Source organism: Dermacentor variabilis, chromosome 4 (assembly GCF_050947875.1).
Source record: "Dermacentor variabilis isolate Ectoservices chromosome 4, ASM5094787v1, whole genome shotgun sequence".
NCBI classification, from domain to species: domain Eukaryota; kingdom Metazoa; phylum Arthropoda; class Arachnida; order Ixodida; family Ixodidae; genus Dermacentor; species Dermacentor variabilis.
The window spans coordinates 60,101,709-60,114,121 of NC_134571.1; the positions used below are offsets into that span (position 1 = coordinate 60,101,709).

General features: G+C 50.6%; 1 protein-coding gene across 1 annotated transcript; it reads left to right on the plus strand.

The window, feature by feature from the left end:
* Window positions 1-308: 308 nt before the first annotated feature.
* Window positions 309-1,978, plus strand: LOC142577779 (hexosaminidase D-like). Its single transcript, XM_075687232.1, has one exon. It carries the CDS (start codon window positions 354-356, stop codon window positions 1,941-1,943), a length of 1,590 nt encoding a protein of 529 aa, XP_075543347.1. The 5' UTR covers window positions 309-353; the 3' UTR covers window positions 1,944-1,978.
* Window positions 1,979-12,413: the final 10,435 nt, after the last annotated feature.

Here is a 12,413-nt window from a genome sequence, read left to right on the forward strand (position 1 = left end):
ACTAGCCACTGTCTGCGTGGAGCTGTTGTTGTTGCCCATCACATGTGTGGCTCCTACCCACGATGGGGGATTGGCCAAGAATAGGGTGGTTATTCCAAATTATATGGAGCATAAATTTTCTAATATCTATGGAATTAGCATTGAATAGTGTAGAATTAGCTGTTAAAATAATATCAGGAAAGTCATATCGAATGAGTAATAATTAATTTAAAAGTACAGAAATAAAAAATTTATTTAGCAGGACATTCGTCTTTGCGCATACAGAAAAGAAAGAGGATTGAATGCCCCACGTGCTATTTAGCAAGCTTGCCACACAGCAGAAGAAGAAGTAGAAGCCTCGGTCTCTGGCAGCCATGGCGCGGGCTGCTCTGCTTGCCGTCCTGCTGCCGCAGGTCGTCCTGGCGGCCATAAACGTGATTCCGCCTCACCGCCTGGTTCACCTGGACTTGAAGGGGGCGCCGCCTAAGGCATCCTACTTGATCACGCTCATCCCCATCCTCAAGAGTCTCGGCGCCACGGGCCTGCTGATCGAATACGAGGACAGCTTCCCGTTCGTCGGCCAGCCGCTGCACGCTCTCGCGTCACCGCGGGCCTACACGCGTCAGGAATTGCGCGCCGTCTTGGACACCGCTAGAGACTATGATCTGACGGTGGTGCCACTCATCAACACCTTCGACAAGCTCGAGTACATTCTCAAGCACCCGCAGTTCGCAAAGTACCGCGAAAGCCCGAGCGTGCCCGACACGCTGTGTCCCTCTAACCCCGCCGGAGCGAAACTCATTCAAGACATCCTGGACCAGATACTGAACTTCCACCACTCCAAGGAGCTCTACTATGTGCACATCGGATGTGGAGACGTGGCCGCGCTCGGTCTGTGCGGACGGTGCTCCGCGAGGCGCTTCGAGCCTGCCCGGCGGGGCAACTCCCGCTCCGGCGGGCGCTTCGGCCTTTACGACAAGTACATGCTCTACATGTCCTACGTTCAGTTCATTACCAACTACCTGAAAGAGCACCACGGCGTCAAGACGATCGTCTGGCACGACACCCTCGCGAAGATCCCCAACGAACTGTACCAGCTCCTCCCCATTCACCTGCACGTGGAGGTCATGGTAGCCACTTACAGAACAGATTTGGAATTCAGCGGGTGGCTGAACTTCGCATCGCGTTTCGGCGACTCGTTGTGGGTGGCTACCTCATTCAAAGACGTTGGCGAAGCTCCAGTCGTTTACCCCCGACTCAAGGAGCGTGTCAAAAGTCACGTCACTTGGGTTGGGGCCATGAGCGAGTGGAAAGACCACGTCCGTTTTCCGGGTGTTGCCCTGATGGGTCCGCAGCGAACAAGTCACGACTCGCCCCTGCGCGAGCTGCTACCCACTAGCTTGCCATCTCTGGCTGTCTGCCTTGCTGTAGTCCGCAAGTCTGGTCAGCTGCCCACTGTCAACATCGGGTCATCGCCGATCGAACAGATCCTAAAGTGCAACCGCACTATTGACTTGAACGTTGACTACAAGATGCAGGGTGTGAACTGCAAATTTCCTGGAGCAGCGATTGTCGACGAGCTGCACGCTTTGGAGACGCTGAAACACCACTTGGATCTTCTGCCGTACTTGCCGCTTTGCAAGCCCAGCTACGACGAGTCCCACGACGAGAGCAAGGAGTGCGTCAAGAATCTGAATTCCCAAATTGTGGAACTTTCATCACTGAACTCGACCCTCAGAACGGCTCTCCAGGAGGTCTACAGCAAGGACATCGCCGACGAGTATGTGACGGATAAGATCGGTACTGTGATGGCGGACATCAAGCGTAAACAAAAACTCCTGGACACGTCCGGCTCGCTTCGTAACCTTCGGTCAACGGCGGGAACGAGGTACAGGAAAACAAAGTGGCCAAGAAGATCACAAGCTGATGCTATCGAGCGCAGCCGCCCACACATTCAGAGATGAAAAACGCGCCCAAAACAACTGTGTCAATAAAACTAGAAAAGTCATTCATTGTTGCTGTGCTTGTTTGGGGTGCAAATTAGCTAGTATTTGATTGATTGAAAACATCTTTATTTGCTGAATATTCATAGAACTCGTGGGTGGGCCGCCTAGTCCGATAGTCCGCTGGATATTGCTGCTGCGCTGGCCACCACCAGCCAGTGCTGACGGTCAGGATCATCGCTGAGCAGAACAGCCTCCCATTGCTTTTCTGAAGGATTTAGAATGGGGTCAACTATGAGATTGAATTGGCATGCCCACACCATGTGGTAGAGGTTAGCTTCCTCTCCACAGTGTGAGCATTGCGGAGTATATAGTGTAGGGTGCCACTGGTGTAACTTAGCTGGCGTTGAGTATGTATTGGTTTGTAGTCTCCTAAGGGTGTTCCGTTTTAACTTATTGATGGATTTAAGTTTTGTAGGGCACTCCTACCTGGCTGTTCTGTATGGTGCCAGATTGTCAGCATGCACTGCTAAAGCAGTTAGGTCGCAGCACTCTTCAAGGTCATCAGGGGGAGACGCCCGGTATAGAAGAGCTCGGGCATGGCTGTGAGCGGCTTCGTTTCCTCCTGGTAGTTCCAGGTGGTTCCAGGTGACCGGGAAACCAAATGACTGAGGCTTGGCTGGGTGGATGCTTAATGAGCAATGACAACCCTGACCTGTGAATTATTCCATTATTGAAAGTGCGACAGGCGTTCTGGGAATCAGTGAGCACATCGGCGTTGTGGTTAGATGCTATAGCTAATGCAATAGCTGCTTCCTCTGCGTAAGTGGGGTTGGATGTTTTCATCGAGGCGCAGTTCACCATTGATCCTGAAGGCGTTGAGACCACAATAGTCATCACTCCACTCTTTGGTCCTGCGGCGTCCACGTAAAGGGTGTTAGGTTACTCGTCCCATTTTTTCTGCAGAGCTTCCCCTCTTGCTTTTCTACTTTCGATGTTATATGCGGGATGCATGTTCCGTGGACTGGGGTACACGTTGACGTGTCTCCTCACATCACGTGGTACCTCTTCCCTTTGGTATATCGTATAGGGCAGATTAATATGGATCTTTTCGAGCAGATCTCTACCTGGTTTTGTGAGTGCGAACCTAGTGAGTTGTGAGAGTCATTGTGCTTCCCACATATCTTTGAGGGTATTATGTACTCCTAGAGCCATGAGCTTTGCCGTTGGCGTGGAGTTTGGTAGCCCCAGTGCCGCCTTGTAGGCTTTCCTGATCAGTGTCTCCAAATTTCAATTTCCGACCTGGAGAGGTTAAGGAATGCCGTCCCGTACATAATCCGAGAGATCACGAAAGCTTGCACTAAGCGGATGGCGTCCCTTTCCTTCATGCCATGGTGCTTATTTCTGATACGATGTATCATCCGGAGGATTTTCTCCGTGGATGTTGTAAGCTTCTTCTTAGTGGCGGTGTTCTGTCGCCCCTGCGGGATATACAGCCCTAGGATCTTGATCTCCGTGGGTGTCGGTATTGAGTGGTTGTCTATATACATCGTGATGTTCTGCGCCAGGGGTGACCTCGGGCTCTTCAGGATGAGCAACTCGGACTTTTCCGGCGCACACTGGAGGCCTCTCTCCCTGGCGTACCGGTCCACTGTGCCCGCTGCTGCTTGAAGACGCTCCTCAATCTCGGCGTCACTTCCCAAGTTGCACCAGACAGTGATAACATCTGCATACAATGTGTGTTTGATACCCGGGATTTCGGAGAGAAGGCCTGGGAGATCTTTCATAGCCAAATTGAACAAAAGGGGTGACAGTACCGCACCTTGCGGAGTTCCTCTCGGGCCTAGACTGATGGGATCTGATTTTATTCCACCGAAGTTTATAGTGGCTTACCTTGCTGATAAGAAGTTTTTGATATAGTAGGTTCTGGCGCCACAGTTGGTGTGGGCGAGACTTTGCAGAATATTTTATGCAGAACGCTATCAAACGCTCCTTTCAAATAAAGTGTCAGGATGGCCCTTGTCTGTGGCTTGGGAGGTGTCTCAAGGAGATCTTTGTACAGGTACAAGAGGGCCTCCTGCGTCGATAGGTGAGGGCGAAAATCGAATTGAGTGTTAGATAAGAGGTTGTTCTCTTCTAAGTATCTACTGAGTCTCGTGTTGATGACCCTCTCTATGAGCTTCCCCAAACACGAGGTCAGCGATATCGATCTTAGGATTATCCAGTTTGAGGGGTTTGTTCGGCTTCGGAATGAACCGAACCTCGGCAGTCTTCCAGGATATTGGTAGAGTTCCTGTAGCCCAATGCTGCTCGTTGAAGCGTTCCACCAGCGAGGTGATGGTGTCATCGCTGAGGTTAAATAAGAGCTTTGCTGTTTTTTGATCTGGACCTGGAGCTGTATTTCTTTCTCATGGCCGCGATTTCTGCTTTGATTTCTTCTTTCGTGAGTGGGATCTCCAACTTGGCATTCGGCAGCCCAGAATACTCCGGTTGTTCCACGACTTGGGCCGTGCACAGATACCTGGTCTTGAGCTTTTCCATCAACTCTGTGTCGGTACGCGGGATGCTGTGTACAATATTCGCGAGCTTGTCTTTAGTGGCCGACTTGCTGCTGCTGGGGTCGATTAGTACACGCAGGAGATTCCAAGTCTTTGACACATATAGCTTCAATGAATACCATCGCCGAGCGTATTCCAGTTCTGTCTGGCCAAGGATATGGCGTAGGATTCTGCATTTTTGTTTATCTCCTTTATTTTTTCTTGAGTTTGAAGTTAAGCCGTTGTCTTCGCCATCTCTTTGTCAATGAGCGTCTTGCGTACCATAAATGCAGAAGGTGCGGATCGACCGCTGGGCAATCTTCTATCGTGCAGACGTCTTTCGTAAACGCTTTCAAAGTTTGCACCTTACCCTTAAGCCATTCCTCTAGATCTGTAATAGGGTTTGCAGTAGATGCCCGGGCTTGTCTCCACCTGTCCCAGTTCGTAATTCTTGCAATACCTATTTTGCATTTGCACACGTTTGTGCTTATCTACAGAGAGAGGATGAAGTGATCGCTTCCCAGGTGCTGTTCTGTACTCTTTCAAACGGCGCTGTTTATGTTCTTGGTGAACCTCTGGTCCGGACATGTGTCTCTACTAATACTGTTTCCCAGACTCATAGGATAAGTGGGATCGGTGAGGATCGATAGCCCTTCTTGCGTCACTACTTCTTTCAGTTTTCTGCCTTTTGGTGTCGCCGCCGGGTAGCCCCATGAAGGGTGCGGTGCGTTGAAGTCGCCCCCAATCATGCAGGGGGCATGACCCGCTAAGCTCAGAAATTTCTTTATGAGGGAACCCAATCTTGCGTGCCTGTCTTTAGGAGGGCTGTAAACATTCGATAGATGCGTGCTTGTCGCTCCTCTTTGGAGAGGAAGAATAGTAATATAGCAGTGCGCAATATCCGGCTCGAAAGGGTCGTGCAGTATGGCAGCGTATAATTTGTGCAATAACGTGGCCGTTAACTGGTCGTGCTGATAAGTGACATAGTCTTGGAGTTTAATAGGTATTAGGTGGAGTTCTTGAATTAGGATAGCTGCCAGTGGGTAAGATTCCTGAGATAGATGCATAGATAGATGCATTGTACGAGCGAATTTGGACTTATGTCTTTTATCCGCATGTTCCTAGCGAAGTGCAGAACTTGCCGTCTCCGTGTATCGTCTGTTGTTTGCAATCCGCCCTCGAAATTCTTGGAATTGGACGTTCACGTAAATTGGAAAGGCTCGAAACTCCTCCTTGAAGGATCGGAATTCTTGGATAATTTGTTGGTAGACCTCGCCTAAGGCAGGCTGGGAGCTAGGTACCTGCTGTGTTTGGTTTTGAGGAGTCGGCTGAGTTACCGTCGTTATTCCATGAGTAGTGGCTCGCTTAAGCTCTTGGTTTTCGATTGTTAACGCGCTGACTTGTTTTTAAGACTTTCTATCTCTTTTTGAGTGCTGCCAACTGCGTGTTATTCTGCGGGGAGGACGAGGGGAGGGGAGGCCACTCTGCAAAGTTCGCCTTCGAATCTGAGAGCTGACCCGAGGACGTCCTCTTCAGCGCCCCGGTGGTCTTCGTGAAGTTCTCCTTCCCTTGTTCTTTACCCGCCTCCACGTGACTGGCGTTCTGGTTGGAGCCGGTTTCCCGGCGTCTCAAGCTCGAACGGCCGCGAGAGGCGGAACGAGAGTGGGAGACTGATGACGACGCTCCTCGCCGTCGCTGTGCAGGCTGCCTCTTCTGTCTCGGCCTGCTCCTACCTTCTTCATATTCAAGTTCCGTTGTTGATGCCGCATTCGATGACGTGGCACTAGCGTTCTTGTTCAGCGGTCTGTGGAATTTCTCCTTGCAGTCCCTTGCATAAGTCTTGTGCGGGCCCTTGCAGAGCGCGCAAACGGGTGCGCAGTCGTGCGTCTCATCTGGACTCAGCGTTCCACAGTTCTGGCAAGCAGCGCCCTTGGGTTTCGGGCAGACGTCTGCTCGTTGACCTGGCATTCCACAGTTGATGCAAGCCGCTCTCGTTTTCCAGTAGATGAAGCAGCCGCGCTTTGACCACCCGTAGTTCACCGTGAATGGAACCTTCTGGCCGGCGAAGACGATGACTGCCGACGTAGTCTTGCCCAGTCGGGGCGCTCCCAGGATTGTATGGCTGAGTGAGGAGACGTCATGGAAGATAAAGTCCTCATCCACTTCAGGCTTGATATTATGTAGCACACCCCTGCAAACATCCTCTGGCAAGGCAACGTAGGCGGGGACCATTATACTCTTGCCGTCGAGGTGCAGACTATTAAGCTTGGCCAGTCGGAACGCGTCTTCCTCACAGTAAGTACACACCATTATAATGTTCTGCTAGCTAACAACGCGCAGCATTGGCTTTTCTTGTAGAGGGATGTCGAGGGCCGCCTGGATCCCTAATTCGAGATCGTAGGAGCGTGGATCCACAGATTGCAGATCCACCGTGGTTTTAGGTCGGATGATGGCCTTGTATGGAAAATTCCTTAACTCGGTAGACGCGGAGGTCTCGGTGCGGAAGGCTCTCGGCGTTCTTTCTGCTCCGGCTCTTGCTTGGGAGCTGTGGATTTAGTTTGCGCCGCTCTTTTGTTGTTGCACTGGGACCATATGTTCCATTCATGGCTGTTGTCTTCCTTCGGGAGATCCTGCGGCGGCATCAGCTGCTGCTGGGATGTTGGTACATGACTGAAGTCCATCTCCGTCGGGTAGTAGCCTCTTAGGGAATTCATAGCAGTCGTGGTAATCATGAGTTAAGCGGGAGCACTCACTGGCCAACGTCGTTAGACCCAGCGTTGCGCGAACGCCATGTCGCGCATCCGCGGGAGCACCTGCGTCTCCGCTGCGGTGAGGCACCCAAACCACTCGGCCGTTAGGGCTAGCGCTCTTTGCTTGGTGCCGAGAAGTCAGACAGGCTTTACCGCCGAGAATATGGCACTCACAGGTTCACTGATAACAGCTCTCGGAAGTAACAGTTCCGAGGGCGCGCAAGAGGTCCAGGATCGTACTCGTCCAGGATATGCTCTACAAATTTATACATTACAGCTTTATCGAATCACTGACGCTGTCGATTAGTACGGCGCTAGTGTAGCTGGAACCTCCCGCAGACATGCGAAAATCTATGTACGCCTGAGCCTAACCTCAATGTTGACGCGGCATATGAGTACAGTTTGTTTCACGTGGCATGGGCCGGAGCCAGCTAAGCCTGCTCGTGGTAACTCGAAAGTGAGCCGCTAAGAGTGCTCTCCAGCGAGAGAGAGTGTCAACTTTTATTATTGTCAGCAATCACGAGGGCCGACGCAGCCTCCCTCCGCCTAGCATACGGCCGAGATCCCCTGGCTCTCAGCGACTTCTTCGGCTACCTGAACGGCTCAGACCTGGTCTCCCTGATCTGAGCTGAGCAGCACGGTCTCCCACTGCTGCCGGTTTTGAATTTTGCGGCCCTTGAAAGGAGCCGAATTCGAGCATGCCCGTAGGATATGTGGCAGATCCGCCCTACCCATATATAATTTACATTGATCCTTGTATTGCCGTGGATAGAATATCTTGCAGGACACAGAGTTAGGATACATGTTTGTTTGCAGGAGGCGCCAGGCTACCGCTTGTTTCATGGTTAGCTCTGGATGAGGTGGTAGGTACCATACCCTTACCGGTCGATAGTAATCGGTGACTTTTTTTAGTTGTCTCTTAGTTGTTTTTGTAGCGTTTGTAGTTTTTTGTAGCGGTCTCCTCTCGTTCCCGGCTCAGCTGGCTCACTTGCTCAGCGAATAATTTCTCGAGCTACGTTGTGAGCCGCCTCGTTGCCAGAGAGGCAGAAGTGCGCAGGCACCCGAATAATTTGGATCGTCCCACGATGATTGTCGCTCTTATTATTTAGAATTTGGAGCGCCTCTGGCGAGACGCGTCCTTTTGCGAAATTACGGACTGCGATCTTTGAGTCGCTTATGATTATTCTAGCTTTGGTGGAGGCCACCACTAATGCTATTGCTCGTTCCTCCGCTACTTCGAGGTTCTCCGTTTTCACGGTTCCGCTCGCTAGGGCTTCTCCGTCCGCGTCTACCGTTACGATGGCCACCCCTTTTCGTTCTCTACATTCCGCGGCATCTACGTAGGCCACGCCCTCTGCATCATGGTATTTGCTCTCAATGTGGCGCGCCCTTGCCTCTCGTCGCTACTTGTGGTGCTCCGGGTGCTTGTTCTTTGGCAGTGGAGGAATTTTAACGTTCCTCCACCTGTATAATGGAATGCTAAGTTTCATATAGAGTTGTGCTTCGTAGAGAATGTTTAGTTTCCATAGAATAATGTCGCCCCATGGGGCTCTGTGTGTTTTTCGTATTGGGCGGTGGTGCGCGCCTCAATTAGTTCAAGAGTGTTGTGTGGCCCCAATTCTAAGAGTTTGTCATTGAGTGTTGTGACTGGAATGCCAAATGCCTGTTTCAACGCTCGTCTGAAGATGCATTCCATCTTGCTTTTTCTGCCACGCCAAATGTTAAGTACGGTGCCACATAGACGACGCGGCTGATGAGTAAGGCCTCTACTAAACGAATTAGGCCGGCCTCTCTCATGTCGTAGTATCTATTGGCAATCCGTTTGATCAGTCCTAGTGTTTACTGTGGGCTGTTCTCTAGCGCATTGATGGTATCGTGGTTTCTGCCTTCCGCATACAGCCCGAGTCCTAAGACTTGGATCTGATCTACGATAGGTATCGGGCCACTGTTCACCTTGATGTTAATGTTCCGTATTCCCCCGTATTGTTTCCTGGTTGTAGGGTACACCAACAGAAGTTCGGACTTTTGCGAGGAGATGCCGAGGCCCCTCTCTGCTCCGTAGTGTTCGACGGCCTCCGTGGCCTGCTGGAAGGTTTCCTCGATTTGGCCCTAGCTGCCGCCTATCACCCACAGCGTTATGTTGTCGGCATACAGGGGCTGTGGTTGAGGCCGCGGATCTTACTGAGGATTTTCGGCAGACCGTTCGCGGCCACGTTGAAGAGAAAGGGCGATAATACCGAGCCCTGCTGCGTTCTCCTACTACCCAGCTCTATGTCGTACGACTTGATTTTTCCTATCGTGATTTGAGCTGTGTGGTTCGAGAGAAAGTCCCGGACGTATCGTAGGCCTTGCGACTTATCCCCAGGTCCCGAGGTTCCCTAGGACCGCTTTGAGCGTAATATTATTGAAAGCCTTGGTGAAGTCCAACCCTAAGATGGATTTTAACCTCGCTCCTCTGCCCCGGGAGTCGAGGATTTGATGTTTGATTTGGAGTAGGACGTCCTGCGTGGACAGTTTCGACCTGAACCCAATCATCATCAGTCGATACAGGCCTCTGTCCTCCATGTAGTTGCTTAATCTAGTGAGAACGACGCGCTCCATCAGCTTCCCCACGCACGAGGTCAGAAAGATGGGCCTGAGGTTTTCAATGAGTAGTTTCTTGCCGGGTTTGGGGATCATCACCACGTATGCAGTTTCCCACCGCCGCGGTAATGCGCCCCGCTCCCAGCACTCGTTCATGTACTTTAGGACTGCTGCAATGGATTCGTGGCTTAGATTTCGGAGAATTTTATTCGTGATTCGCACGATTTTGTGCATAGCCTGAGTATTTCGACCCTCACCTCACCCTCCATGATTTCCTCGTCCTCGTCTCCACCGAGAGATTCGCAGTGCTTCCGCCTGCTTGTGAATCTACTCCTGCTGCGCAAGACATACAAGGGACATCATCCGATGTACACTGATGGCTTTTCAAAAGGGGACGAATCTGCAGGAGCTGTGATCTTCCCCGCAAAAGCGGGCACCACACAGTTTAAGACCTGTCATCGGACAACGTCGGCTGTCACTGAGCTTGCTGCACTTCGCAGCGCACTTTATGCTATTTGTATAGACCCACTGCTAAAATGTATGCTCTTCTCTCTACGGCGTGGGCCACAACACCAAAGAGCCTTTTAAATAAAACAGCTATATCCTCCTGAGACCCGGGATGTATTTGGGTGCACAGATTTTTCCCAAACTTTCAGAATAGGTCAGTAGGGTTATGAAGGTGAAAAGTGTTAAATGTTTTTTCAATAGCCCTGATAGTTTCAGCACAGCGCGATGTCCAATATATTGGACACTGGGATGCTACCCGGTCTTTTTTCACCCAGCGCGCACGTAATGACGTACCGCAGATATTGCGCTCAAACTCTCGTGCAAAAATATTTTAATAACTCGAAAGAGAAAGTAGTGAATGGAGTACATAAAAGAGAGCATTCCTCTGCTCAACAAAAATTTTTCTCTTGTGTTCACTTCCTGTGGGTATTTTCAAAACACCTTTTTTTCCTTGGTGATGCAGAACAAGAGCCGACATTTGGTGCAAAAGAACTTTGTTTTCATGTCGCAGCCCTGTAGGCTGCAACGGGCAGCGTTTGCAGTGTCTGCCTGCATTGAGCAGTGGGTAGTGCTCTTTTCTTGGGGTTCTCGAGGAGACAGTCGAGCCTGCTTTGATGGCGGATGCCAGCTTGGCTTCGTTCTCACTCTCCGTTTCATCCTGCTTCCCTTGAGCCACGAGTGTCTCAGCAACAGATTGGCAGAACTGCATATATTTGAGTATTTCTTTCCGCTATTTCTTTAGGGAGCGTATGTCCCGCGTGTACTGCACCCAGGAGTTGCTGACGGCAATGTCGAAGAGGTGAAAGAAGGCTCTGATTGTCCACTTGTTAAGGCTTGCTTTTATCCTGTAGTAACTTATCATTCGGTCTGCCTTGTCGACACCACCCATCTTGATGTTGTACATGCGCACAACATCTGATTGAGGGAGATCGATACGTTTTTTTTTCTCTTACGATACCGCCTGCCACAGCTGCCTTGCGGGTCCTAGCCATAGACTGAAAAAAGAAAAGTTATCGGCTTAATTCATTTCACACGCGAGGCCGGTCCCCCAAAGAAAAAAATAGACGCGATTTCGTCGACAAGCCGCTAAATGCCAACAGTACTCGCCTGCTGTTCATAACAAGGCCATCGCAAAAGCGCGGTCAGAATAACCGGGTTGAGTCCTAGCGTCCAACGTAATGGACACGCGAAATCAAAGGAAGCGTAAAAAAAAGTAAGCGCGCGAACAGTTTAAATTTCGTATTCCGCGCGTACGCTGTTGTATTAACTTTAATATAAAATCAAAGATATGTCTTGAAAGCTGGTAGAAATACGAGAAATAGTGCTTACTTCTCCGGTAGCTGCCGTAAAACGCCGCGCGGCTGAATGCCGCCATTGTGGAACTGTTTCGGTGGGAATTTGTACGATGTATTTTCATAAATGCTGCATAGATGGCGCAAGCAGGCGTCCAATAAGTTGGACAGCACGGTTTTAGGAGGATGAAAGCTTTGTCACAGGAGTACTGTCTCACTTCTGAATGTCCAATACATTGGACAAATCCCCATAGCGGGGTCTCAGGAGGATATCATAAACTAGCAGACAAAGGACACAAGTCATTTTTCAGTGGCTCCCAAGTGATTGCGGCATGATGAGCGACGAACATGCCGATGAAACTACTGGGAATGCTTATACGAAGATGACGGGCAGAAACCCAACCCGCTGTTAGGAACAGGTGCAGCAACAAATTTTCGTATGCCCGACCATAATGTGAAACATGCGAAATATACCAGGTATTCGGAACACCTGTCTGCACCACCCTCCGTCTCCTCATTTCATCTGGACTATCTCGAAATGAGACAACTGTCCTCTGCCGACTGTGGCTTTGTGCATATTTCCCGAATACACTTGCATGCCCCATCGGAAGGGCTGACAATGATGTCTGTTACGACTGCGGCATCGAGCAACTCCTCTCTCGTTGGCTTCTCTCAGACGATTTCGTAGGGCTGGCTTACACAGTCTTCACACGAGAAAGCGAGCAAAAATAAAGGGGGGCGGGAACTTTGCGTGCTTGCGTGCGTGGGCGCGTGAGTGATTTTTATTCCCAACGTTCTAACCATCTCGATGGCTCGGACAAC

Excerpts from the sequence above, each read along its gene's own strand:
- LOC142577779 (XM_075687232.1), top strand. The coding sequence starts at position 354 with ATGGCGCGGGCTGCTCTGCTTGCCGTCCTGCTGCCGCAGGTCGTCCTG.